At 33.4% G+C, this 13,943-nt stretch overlaps 1 protein-coding gene across 1 annotated transcript in view; it reads right to left on the bottom strand.

Moving 5' to 3' along the window:
* Positions 1-2,975: 2,975 nt before the first annotated feature.
* The window catches only part of LOC132737063 (uncharacterized), a 78,794-nt gene continuing 67,826 nt past the window's right edge, over positions 2,976-13,943 (bottom strand). The window contains exons 7-10 of the mRNA XM_060724303.1: positions 12,565-13,356; positions 11,885-12,279; positions 4,741-5,706; positions 2,976-3,937 (exon numbers count right to left, since the gene is read on the bottom strand). Coding sequence (XP_060580286.1) covers positions 3,887-3,937; positions 4,741-5,706; positions 11,885-12,279; positions 12,565-13,356 — 2,204 coding nt within the window. The 3' untranslated portion in view covers positions 2,976-3,886. The remainder of the gene's footprint in view (positions 3,938-4,740; positions 5,707-11,884; positions 12,280-12,564; positions 13,357-13,943) is intronic.

The raw sequence follows: 13,943 nt of genomic DNA, 5'->3' as shown, positions 1-13,943 counted from the left end.
CACACGCACACACAGGTGAATCGCTATATGCCACCGCATCGCAGATGCTGCGGTGGCATAAAAATATGATATCAAATTGTGTACTGAAAATTTTCCATCCCACTGAAGGTAAAATAAACAAGATTGCATTTGTAAAAAATGCTATGCCACCGCATAAATACAACACTAAAATACTAATTTAGGAACAAAAAGGGCTTTAATTTGAATAATCTTGCTAAAGTTTCACTACACAATGTTTACTGCAAAATGTCTCACCTCTAGCCTTTGTCAATTCGAGAAGGTGATTTTTTAAAGTTTTTACTATATACATGTAAAGAAAACCTATGACCCCGGGGCAGGGCTAGTTTTGACACTAGAGGCAAAATTTGAACAACTTTGGTAGAGTACCTATAGATGATATCATTTAACAAATATTAAAGCTCTAAGCCTTGTACCTTCAGACAATAAGATTTTTTAAATTTTTTACTATATGTACATAGTGAAAATCAATGACCCCCGGGGGTGGGGCCAATTTTGACCCCAGGGCTATAATTTGTTCAATCTTGCTAGAGGTTCACTACACAATGTTTCATGCAAAATATCTAACCTCTAGCCTTTGTCAATTTAGAGAAGATGATTTTAAGTTTTTACTATATACATATGAGGAAAACCTATGACCCCCAGGGCAGGGCTAATTTTGACACTAGAGGCAAAATTTGAACAACTTTGGTAGAGTACCTATAGATAATAACACATACCAAATATCAAACCTCTAAGCCTGGTACCTTCAGACAAGAAGGTATTTCAAGTTTTTACTATATGTACATCTAGTGAAAATCAATGACCCCCGGGGCGGGGCCGATTTGGACCCCAGGGCTATAATCTGAACAATCTTGGTAGAGGTCTACCAGACAATGCCTTATGCAAAATATCTAAGCTCTAGGCCTTTTGGGTCTTTACAAGAAGATTTTTTAAATTTATTCTTATAATTCCTTTTGGTTGCCATGGCAACCAGAATTCTGCATGGAATGAAATTCTTTGAACAACTTTGGAAGGCCTTCACCCAAGGATCAATCCTGCCAAGTTTGGTTGAAATTGGACTAGTGGTTTTTCACAAGAAGATTTTTTAAGTTCACTATATAATCTATATAACACACACACACACAAACAAACACACACACAGGTGAATCGCTATATGCCACCGCATTGCAGATGCTGCGGTGGCATAAAAATATGATCACTTATTTTAAGATGAAATGCAAAAAGTCACTGGTTTGTGAATTATGGGAGTGTCGTATAATCGGGAGTGTCTAATAAATGGGAATGTCTTATATGGGAGTGTCTTACAAGGGGGGAGTGTCTTATATGGGGGAGTGTCTTCTAAGGGGGAGTGTCTTATAAGGGGGAGTGTCTTATATGGGGGAGTGTCATATTAGCATTTATGTCTTTTAAGCAGTTATATATATATCTAATAATTGGATTTCTTTTAAGGATTTCTTTAAATTCAATAAAATGTCAATGCATATTTTTATCAATGTGAATATTGTAATTTTTTTTTCAATGTTTTCAAATAAAATAAATATTTTCTTGAGTTTTATTTTATGTACTTCCGTGTACTACTGTATTTAAATATCAGGATATATCAAAACAATATCTAGGTTATTAATATACCTCTTAAAATTTAAAGAAAAACAAAAACAACAAAACAATAACAACAAAATATATGAATTTTCTTTCATAATGAAAACAAACAAGCACTAATAAGTAACAAGCAGCTTTAGCTGTACAGTACATGTGATATTTCATTAAACAGATACTGAATGAGTGTCAGTTCAATATTGAATTTATTGAATGAGTTAAATATAATCATAGAATGGGAGCCTATTTAGACTGTCCAGCATACTACCATTTTATTCGCATACATTAAAATAAGAACTGTTTACAGAAAAAAAAAACACAAGAGATATAGACATGCTGACATAGGATATTACACAAACTTTTAGTATGTCTTTACATTATGTGGGTCTAAAATTACAATGTTTGTATAATACAAATGACATATCAAAATATATCCACCCTCGTAAAAAAACATTTTTTTTCCGATGTCGCAAAAGTGGCTTAGGTATGTTATAAATAATTTTGTAAACAAGTTTGTTTTTTTCCAATAAGTCGATGACTATCTTTCTTGTAAATCAAAAGGCAGCTGCTTCATTTTCTAATAGATAAAAATGTGACTTAAAGTTGACTTGACCTTCAGATTCCTCAATCAATGTTTGTTTTTCTTATTTACATCGAAAAAAAAAAGACAAACAAACAAAACAATTTGATTTCAACAGATGTTTAATGAAAACTTGAAAAAAAAGACGTCCAAGGACTGGGACAATATATGTCTTAAATTGAAATAACATGTGGAAAGCATAAATGTTTTACACTATTTATATTAAGGTAGTTAAGTGTCCACATGAGCTGAAGGTCACAATTTAATTACTTTTTATATTTAAACAGTATTATTTTTCCTGAGCAAGTCTGTTCAAAAGACACAAACAAGTCATCTGTAATATACATGTAGTAGAAAACAAAGCAACCTCATTTTAAAACATCACATCTCATTGGTCTATATCTTATGGTATTATCTGAAATTGACCAATAAACAAACAGAAATTCAAGAAGAAGTCATTTCATTGGTCAAGAGCTTGATCCTATCCATCAAGTAGATAAACAAACTTTGTCTTGAAACTTGTTTTAAAATCACATCATTTCATTGGCTCCTTCTTTGATTACAATATGAAATTGACCAATGAATTGACACTGATCTCAAAACTTTATCATCTCATTGGTTAACTTTTTGTTAACAATCTAAAACTGGACAATCTAAAGTTTAAGACTGTACTGCCTCATAATGACATTTATTTGAGCACTGAAGGAGGCAAACACAAGTGGCATGTGCATAATAAAGAACTGATGATGTATTAAATTTAAATCTTGCATCGTTATGCCTTTCTCCTTATAGTCTATCTTTCTCAGGAGTAAAAAACAATAATTACCAATTGATGTCTACCTTTCTTGGGGATAAAATAATAATAATAACATACTGAAATCTTATAACCTTTCTCGGGGAAAAATCGATATATGATTACATATCATAGCCTATGTGTGATAAAAATTGTTTTCATATGAATAATGACTTTAACTCATTAATTCAAACATTCAGTAGAACAACAACAGTGATTAACTTTCAAAATACATGTACACATAATTAAATGTATGTCTTTAAATTTGTTATTTCAAACATTTAATATAAATAATGATAACCCTTCAAAACACATATATTAACACATAGCTTTTTTTAATTATTTAAAAATGTTAGAAAAATATCATCTTATGAGCAAAATTATATTATTATAACACATGTTAATACAGGGACCACTATATGGAGAAATATTATCCTGCCAACCACCTATATACAGCATTATCTGTCTTAGGTTCCTCAGACATCGCGCTTGCTTGCTTAGCAATTACATAATTATAGTTACGCCCTCCATCATTTTCATAGTCTGTAACCATGGAAACACAATTCAATGACCATTTATTTGATCTCGTCTCAATTCCCTCATGTTCTTCACTTTGTAATCTAATTCATACAGTAAAACACAAGAACCTGCCATTTATAATATAACTAACTCTTGCAGTAAATCACGGCAACCTGCCATTTATCATATCTAACCAAGTATCAATTTCAAAGTTATCAACTTAAACCCTTTATCAAGAACATTCCCAGCAGTGACAGACGCTTCAAACAAACTATTTCTGTCTTCAGCTCTTCAATTGAAAGTATTTCATCAAACTTTCTTCCTTCACAAAGAAGAGTACCTTATACCACTATCACAGTTGTCTCCCTTTTTTTATTTCAATCAGTCTGACCTTCACACTCATCTGCATGTGTCTGCCAATGAGTAAGCTGGAAATAACAAGCAAAGAAATTTTATGAATGAGAGTGACAATATTAACTTATAATTATGTGTACCAATAATATTCCATAACCCAATGGAACAGAAAGTATGAAGCCTTTACCACTAGTATACATCCAGGTCAGCTTGTACACCGACTCAAGCAATCTAACCAGAGGTTATAGTACAAAATAGTACAAATAGTACAAAAATGCAGCAAAAATTCTTGTATACTTGTAACAATATTATCTTGATTTAAAACATATTAAAGTGCAACCTCAGCTGAACAACATCCTCAAGAAGACAAACAAAATTTTGTTGTTTCTGCAAGTCATTGCTCTACAGAGGTAAAATTTACTAAGAATTGTTATTTTTAGGATGACAGGTTACTGTTGTTGTAAAGAGTTAGCTGTTCTACAAAGGACCGTTTTGTAGAAGTTGCCTTGAACTCTTAGTAAAATTCATCCTCAATCAATTTTATGCTATAAAATTTCAACTTTCGAGATACTAGCCTTCTTTGTTCACACACTTGAATTTTATATCCTACTTAAAAAATATTTTCCCAGCCTTTTGAATTATATAAACTTATGACGCAAAATCATAGTTTTGGTACGGTTATATGGTTTGATGCGCAGTTAAACACTACTATTCATAGCTTTCTACAAATCAATGTAGAGTTTATCTTATCATCCATGTATTTTTATGTTTAAACTAAAAAAGTATAATTATCGCAAACTTGCACAACATAAACAATTTTTTAGTTTTTAGTTCACCCAAAACTTTATTATTGACGTTTTATTTTATAGAAGCTCACCTGACATTCTGGACTGCAATACCAGATTTTCTTGCAATTACTGCACAAATAGAGGGAGTATTTCCCGCACATGAAACATTCACCATGAACCTGTTGTAAATGAGGTAAGTCTTCCTCTTCCACGACCTTTGTTTCACCTTGACCTTCCGTACGACCCTGTGATACTAAAGGTAATACCTGAGTATTGGTGGCTGCTGATTGGTTTATTTGATTGACTGCTAAATTCAAAGGAATTGCACTCTGGGTAATCACATGAGTTGATGTTGTCATGGCAACGGAGGGCTGTGAATGAGGCACTACAGTTTGATTACTAGTATTTAAACCAGGAATGGTATAAAACTGCTGTTGTGGCATTGTCATTTGTCCACTTTTACTAACATTATTTGCTTGCGAATGCACAGAATTCTGATCCCTCCAATTGGAATTCTGAAACTGACCTTGACCTGCCTTGTTCTGCTGAAAGGTAGTTTGAACTCTTCCAACAGAATGACCTTGCCCAAATTGACCTCCAGGCACATGTGACATATTTGCTTGTAACTGTGACCTATTTTCAAGGTGACCTTGACCTTGCTGACTTTCAGTCATATAAGCCACAGCAGACGGCATCTGATTCATAGCATGACCTTGATTTTGCATATTTTGGGTATGCTGAGACAACGGCATACTAGTGGGAGTTGTTTTTGACTGCATTTGCATACTTTGGTTATACACAGGAGTTCTTTGAACCGAGTTATTTTTTGGCATTGTATTACTTTGCATTCCATTTTGCTGAAAATGAGTTTGTTGAGATGCCGAAGTAGACATCATATATGGAGTCGGCACTTTGTTTCCAGGCTCAGCCCTTTGCTGACCTTGATGTAGATGAACACCCTGTTGCACCTGAGGCTCTAAAATGGGAATCTGTTGAGGGTATGTGCTCGGTTGTATATGGGGCCCCTGTGGTCTGGCAGCATGAGGTAGTACTCCCTACAAGAATAAGAGATATAAATTTGAAACAAAACACATACTTGTTGTACTCAAACACTATAAAAAAGTCCTGTAAAATGTATTTATTTTTTGGACCTTGCAACCCCCTGTTGTCAACAATAGATTGTCCCAAGTTCATAGCTGGACAGATCATTATTAAAATTTTAGTGCAAGAAGGGTTAGTATGATGAACTTTATACAAAACGGGACTTCAATAGACAATTGTTTTTGTCACTTTACAAGTTAAACAAGAGGGCTATGATGGCCTTTATATGGCTCACCTGATTATGCAGACTGAATAACATTTTATTTGGGCTGTGTGTCATATTTTTGACCACAGAGGACCCAGATTCGAACTTGACCTAGAAATCACCAAAACAACCTTTCTGACCAATTTTAAGGATATTTGGATTAAAATTTTAGCCTCTAGAGTGTTAAAAAGATTTTTCTATTTCTAGCTCCTATGACCTAGCTTTTCATCCGAGATGACCCATGTTGAAAATGATCCTAGCAGTTACTTTAAGAAGCACCCTGACCAAGTTTGGTGATGATTAAGGCAAAAATGTGACCACTAGAGTGTTAACACACAAAACTAAATGTGAACTGACTATGAACAATGGACATATAACGACCCTAAAAGCTAAAAAGATCATGTATTAACACTTTTGGTTACCTAGTTAAACATTAACTAAACTAATTTCAAACTCAAAATGCTGACAATATCTATATTGCAAATAAAGGAAATATGTATGAATAAAAATAATGAAAGTATTAATAAAGCTAGATCTATCAGAAATCAAAAAAGTCAATCTTAGGTATAAACTTATGAATAAAAATTTACAGAAGCTGGCTATCTAACACAAGATGTCCGGAAAAGCATTTTTACACATAATTGGCCTCAAGGTTAATATTAAACTTTTCCTGAATTCTGCCTCATATCTCAGGGCTTTCATTGGTCAGTGTGCATTCTGTGTCAATTTCTAACCAGTCAGATAGATACCTGAGATCTGAGTATGAGTTAAGAGTTAAGAGAATTCCAGCTTTGCTGGACCAAAAAATGATGATGTCATCTGAGTTACGAAATGCCATGCAGTCTGGCCAGGTTCAATACTGTCATGGAGAAATTTCCCTTCAAGCAACATGCACACATATATTGCGGGGTAATATATTAAGGAAACAAGCAGTGCAATAAAAACATGCATTTACATATAGCCAGTAAAATGAAATCTTAAAGAAATCTGCTTTCTAAGTCATTCTCGAAAAAAAGCTTGTCATAGTTAAAGTATGATTGTATTGCTTTCATAAATCAATTTTTTTTATTTATTTTTTTAGAAATTTTACATAGGACAAACTCATCATATCAATGCAAAATGCTCCACTGACATAGTTATAAAAATATGTGCCAACAACCTGCGCTAATTGTGCCATATATATATATATATATATGTATATTTTATATAAGGGATATAGAAATTTATCACAGACTTTCGAAACAAGACAGAATAATACACAGTGTATGACAATACTGTTCAGATAAACTAACAAAATACATGCAACAGCTCACCAAGATAAAACGTTATTTATTACACATGTTTCTATTATACACGCACAATATCTAAACAGGATAGAACAGAATAGAACAATGATGACAATGGTACGTTGATTGGACAGATTTTACACAATCGGCATGACCGATTAACAATTCCTGGTAATCGATTAACAATTCATGGAAATCGGTTACTGAATCAAAACAGGAATGTGGAAACGCTGATTTTTATCTTCTCTTTATTAAATACAGTCTTGAATAAAGTTCATTCTCAGGTCTGCAAACTGTGTGTGTATTATAAAACTATAATAGAAGCAGAAAAATTGTTTGTATCTAGATTAAGATCACACCTTTGTAAAGTTCTGATAAAGCAGATGTTGCTTTTATGTTAAAATCAATCATCATCATCATCATACCTACTTTCATTAGGGAACAGACTGTTTACACATATTTAAATAATTTTATACTACAGGACAAGATACTCTATAGCTTTTTTGTTTGTGTTTTTTTGTTGTTAATTTAAAACTCATGTTTAACAGGGTCAACATTATACCGTGGGCTCATTCATATATCATATCCCTTCTAAAATTTATATACCAATGATATCAAGCAGAAAGAATAACTCATCAATGATATCTGAAGCAGAAAAATTATTCATCAATGATATCAAGCAGAAAGATAATTTATCAATGATATCAAGCAGAAAGATTATTCATCAATGATATCAAGCAGAAAGATTATTTATCAATGATATCAAGCAGAAAGATTATTCATCAATGATATCAAGCAGAAAGATTATTCATCAATGATATCAAGCAGAAAGATTATTCATCAATGATATCAAGCAGAAAGATTATTCATCAATGATATCAAGCAGAAAGATATTCATCAATGATATCAAGCAGAAAGATTATTCATCAAAGATATCAAGCAGAAAGATTATTCACCAATGATATCAAGCAGAAATAGTATTCATCAATGATATCAAACAGAAAGATATTCATCAATGATATCAAACAGAAAGATTTTCATCAATGATATCAAGCAGAAAGATTTTCATCAATGATATCAAACAGAAAGATATTCATCAATGATATCAAACAGAAAGATTTTCATCAATGATATCAAGCAGAAAGATATTCATCAATGATATCAAGCAGAAAGATTACTCAGCAATGATATCAAGCAGAAAGATTATTCATCAATGATATCAAGCAGAAAGATTATTTATCAATGATATCAAGCAGAAAGATTATTCATCAAAGATATCAAGCAGGGCTAATTATTTCCCAAATAAAATAAGAAGTTGTGTAAGCTGATATAAGAGTGAGCTTCAAAAGAAAGAAAATACAAAACTGGAAATGCAGGCTTCCTTAAAGAAATGTAGCTTAAGCAAAACCTTGTTTTTCCAACTTTCATTATTCAGTTTCCCAAACAAAACAGCAAACTTAAACCTTATAATATGAGGTAATTCTTTAATTACCAGAACCTTCAGAATCTTTTAAAGCTTTAGAACTTGATATAAGAAAGCTTATAATATCTAAAATCCCAAAAGAATTTAGACATGCTAAAATAATGGTAATATAAAAATGTTCTTGCAGACTTAAGGACCACTCTACAACCAGAAAATTCATATTTACCGTCCAAATCCATGCGGCTTTACAGAATAAAAGACACAGTAATAACATATCTCAAGGGGAAAATAAATAAAAAAAATTATATAACAAAACTAATGCTAAGGAACTGGCATAAACTGTAATTATTTTTTCAATTAAAAAAAATAAAAATTGATTTCTTTTGTTTATAAAAGTTACCCATAAGCACTTTGAGAATAAAATATATTAAAAGTCTGCGGACAAATATATTATATGATAATCATATTTTCTTATTTTAATAGAATTAATTGATATCATAGATTATATCAAACATATTAAAACAATCATATTAAATGAATTTTCCTTATATCAAAAAAATGATGGGGAATTTCTTTTTCTTTTTGCCATAGCATGATTGGGAATTATTTTCCCATAGCATGATTGTGAATTTTCTTTTCTCATAACATGATTGTGAATTTCCTTTTCTCATAATAACATGTTTGGGAATTTCCCCCATAGCGTGATTGGTAATATTTGCAACATTTTCAGGTGATGACCTAGAAATATCCCTCATGTAATTCTGTTCATCTACATGTCAGTCATGTATAACTTAAAATTTCCCACCAAAAGATCAAAACATCAGCTTGTCATCTCTGTGCATTGTATTTAATGTGTGTTTTGTAAACAAAGAGGATCTTATGAAAAAAAATTTAACATTGTTTTGTGCTGTATCTGAATGCAATTTTGTTCTAAATCTTCATAAAATTCATCCATAATTTGTATGTAAAAGTTAAATCAGGTAAAAATTTGTCCAAAAAAAAAATGATGGCGACTGACCTTTAAATCATAAAAAAAAAAACAAGCAATGAATAAAACTGATTTTTCATTTAAAACAAAGCACACACTCACAGACACACATAAAAAACAACCCCAAAAAATTTATACTTCACTCATTAAATATTCAATTTCAATCAAAGATCTGCCTTTTAAACTCATGACTTATTAAAGTACTGCTTTGTTGGGGTACTGCAATCCAATGTAATTTATGTACAAATAATAAGTAAAAATCATATTTATAAAAAAATATCTTCATTTCAAGGTGGGATAAGCAAATGCATTAATATATAATATATATATATGAGCAAAAAGGAGGGGCTTACAGATTAATAAATGAGAAATTTCAATCAATAGAATGCCCCACATTTCTAACCAATTTTAGGTGGGCATACATGTAGCTTATTTTAATTCTACGGTTCTTATTTTACAGTACATACTAGCAATAAAATATTGTCACATGACAAAACATTTGGTTAAGCAATGCTCTGTTAGCTAACGCCTTTTGCGCAACTATGATCCCAATACTATTAAATTCAACATACAATGAGAGTTGGCTAAATGGGTGGAGTGAATACTCGATAAAATAATGATAATGATTGTCTTCTAAATTCTTCATGCATAAGTAAGCTTCAGTCAGGCAGGCTTCTTTGCTTCAAAATTAACTTATTTGTTTGATTAGGTTTTACGTCACACCGACACAGTATAGGTCATATGGCGATGCTCCAGCTTTACTGGCCGTGGACCTCAGGTGTCCTTCCGTGCATTATTTCAGACAAGAACAGGCATCTGAGTAGAACCACCAACGTTCCATAAGCTAGCTGGATAGCTTCCCCACATGAAAGAACGGGATTGTAACCCACAGCCGTGAGGAGAAAATTAACTTATTAAGGGCATGACTGGTGACATTTCAGGGATACATACATGTACCCTATAGCCAAAGCTATGTTTTGTGACCGAGACGTGAAGATTATTAAAACCGGTGTAAAAACCGGAAAGCCAAACATACAAACATTTAAGTTGTCCCGGCTTTACTAGGTAAATGCTGAATCACCCATGTTTTAATTATTAAACAATTTTGATAGGGATATAGCCTAATTGACATTGAACGGAATTGGCTGGTATTTTAGGTCGCAGTCCAAACTATTATCAGTCAATGGACTGGGGGCTAAAATTAGAACTGGTGCATTTTTTTTTTTGGGGGGGGGGGGGGGGGGGCTCTTGAAGAATAACATTTTGATATCCTTGTTTGTTTGTTTGTTTTGGGTTTTACGTCACATGGACATAGTATAGGTCATATTGCGACGTTCCAATCTTTATGGTTGAAGGAAGACCTCAGGTGCCCTTCTGTGCATTATTTCAGGCATGAATGGGCACCTGAGTATAACCACCGATGTTCCATAAGCTAGCTGGATTATATAAGCTACTTCAAATGAAAGAATCCAAAGTCCCTGTTGGGATTCGAACCCACAGCAGTGAGGGGCAAGTGGGTTTGAATCTCTACAGGGACTTTGGATTCTTTTGCTATCCTTGCAGGTATATACTATAAGGAGTTACAAATTTAAAGTGTGTTCAATAGAGCCTTGATCTATTTCTTTACATAGCTAGATTCCTACATTATCTTAAGTATCTATTGTACTGTGAATTCACTTTAATTCATGGGTATGAAATTTTGTTGTCTTATCAAGAAACATGTTATTTTCTATTCTTAAATTTGTGTATTGTGTTTGTGCAAAAAAGTAAATTGCAAATAAAAAAAAAATATAACTGAACAGCAAATGAAATAAGATCTTTTGTGGATTATGTCCAACAAATAACAATGATTATGCAGTATTTGATGGTCCAAAAATCTGTAACAACATTTTATTGCCTACATACAAAGAATGGGGTATGTCTGGTTCTAGATATTCTTATATGCAGGTCTAGTTCCCTTTGGCTGCAAGCAATTAATTTCATTATCAACTTACTATGCCTTTAGTGTAAAAAGAAAAAAAATAGGTAGAACTGAATACAACAGATTTGATAGAATACAATTTGAAATTTTAGAACTGAACAATAAAAAGCAACAATATGCATGTCATTTCCAAGAGACAAGTACAGAATGCTGTTTAAGATAAAGGACTCAAACATTTAGTAGTAAGATTGCACATTTAAAAAAGAACCTAAAGAAATATTTTACACAGAATCATTTTACTCATCTTACCATATTAAATGCAGCCATTTGCTGGGTACCCATCATTTTCTGCTGGGAACCAATCATTTGCTGTGAGCTTGTCATTTGCTGGGGACCAATAACTGGCTGGGGACCAATCATTTGCTGAGGACCAGTCATCTGCTGGGAACCAATCATTTGCTGAGGACCAGTCATTGGCTGGGGAGCGATCATTTGCGGGTGACCAAGGGTTGAATTGGCATGATGATTCTGCTCTATTGCCCCTTGTTGAGTCCTGGCATCTGGCATTCTAGATCCTTGCTCGAACCCAACACCTTGCTGTGCACGATTTTGTATCTGCTGAGAACGGATATGCTGGGCTCTTATCTGTTTCATCTTTTGAAATCTCTGTTCTTGTGTCAAAGAAGGTGGCACCTGGGATGGAACTAAAATCACAAAATCATTTTCTTGTATAATTACTGACATCAAATTTCAAATGTATCATATATATTCAAAATATTGTACCTAAATGAGGCAAATGAAACTAAATGTTAAATAAATTTTCTCAGAAAGACACTCAGATGCTAAAGTTAGGAGCAAAGTCAAATGTCAAAAATACATGTCCTTGAGAAACTGATGCATGCATCTACATCATTAAATTTTCTGAATAAAACAAAGATATAAAACTGACTTACAAAGACAAATATTATAAGAACAAAAACAGTATTTACCATGTACTTGATTGTCTGAAGGCATAGGAGACCTTTGGAAACTGTTTGCTGAAGAATGAGTTGGTGGAGGTATACCATTGGGACTAATTAACTGTGGACTGGTACCACCTATCATTTGAGAACCATTCCCTCCTGTATACATCACTTTCTGGTTAAATTCTCCCGTTTGCATCATTTGATTATTTGGAGTCTGCATCACTTGGAGGCTTGGACTTTGATTCATCTGTGTGCCCATGCCTCTTTGCATTGCATGTGGACTAACACTACTATTGAATTGAGGGCTTGTCATTCTTCTCTGCATGAGTTGAGGGTTAACCTCTCCCCTTTGCATGATTTGAGGACTAACCTCTCCCCTTTGCATGATTTGAGGACTAATCTGTCCCCTTGGCATCATTTGAGGGCTAATTTGTCCCCTCTGCATCATTTGAGGGCTGATTTCACCCCTCTGCATCATTTGTGGGCTGATTTCACCCCTCTGCATCATTTGAGGGCTGATTTCACCTCTCTGCATCATTTGAGGGCTCCTTTCTCGCCTCTGCATCATTTGAGGGCTCACTTCTCTTTGTAAAAGTTGAGGGTTTGTTTCAACTCTCTCCCTCTGCATCATTTGAGGACTGATATTTCCCCTCTGCATCATCTGGGAGCTTGCATGTGGTTGCTGTAGCAACTGATGTATTTGAGTTTGATTCTGTGTTGTTGTATAAGTTGGCATACTTTGCCCTCTGATAGGATAACCTGTCTGTGGTATACTGCTCATATGACCAGGATCTGGATGCTGCATCCTTGGATTACCTTAGTAAAGAAATAAATTAATATGCAATTTAATGGAACTGAAAACATGTATGTTTTTCCCAATCTAAAATTCAATTTTCTAAATACAGGACACAATCAAATTATCAGGAGTGTGTATACTTGTTTTTCCAATCAATACATTGATACAAAGCAGCTACAATTAACTTTCATCATTTGTAAACACATTAGGAAACTATAAAGACACTCGCACACAAACACTTTCAAAGCAGGAAAACAAAACAAACCACTGAATCAGCCATGTGTGACATGACCGGAAGATTCAATATCCAAGATTAATCGCTACATAGAAATTTCGCCTCACATAAGGTTCGAAACTAGCATTTAGATTACAAATCCGATGCTCTCCCTATTGAGCGTAGGAGCAAAAATCTACAGGTATCCAGGGACTCAAATGAAGAGAAAACACAATTTTATAGATACAAAGAAGTAGAATAAACATCTACAAACTCTGTTCTGGGAAACAAAGATAATCACCCATTATCTTTTGAAAAAAGATTTGGTGCACTGGTCATAATGACCATTTACTATATCAGCCTTGAAGTTAAGAACTAGATAGAACCCTCAAG

The sequence above is a fragment of the Ruditapes philippinarum genome, unplaced genomic scaffold, assembly GCF_026571515.1.
Source record: "Ruditapes philippinarum isolate M1 unplaced genomic scaffold, ASM2657151v2 ctg2594_1_1_1_1, whole genome shotgun sequence".
Lineage (NCBI taxonomy): Eukaryota > Metazoa > Mollusca > Bivalvia > Venerida > Veneridae > Ruditapes > Ruditapes philippinarum.
This window is presented reverse-complemented; position numbering and strand designations above follow the sequence as displayed.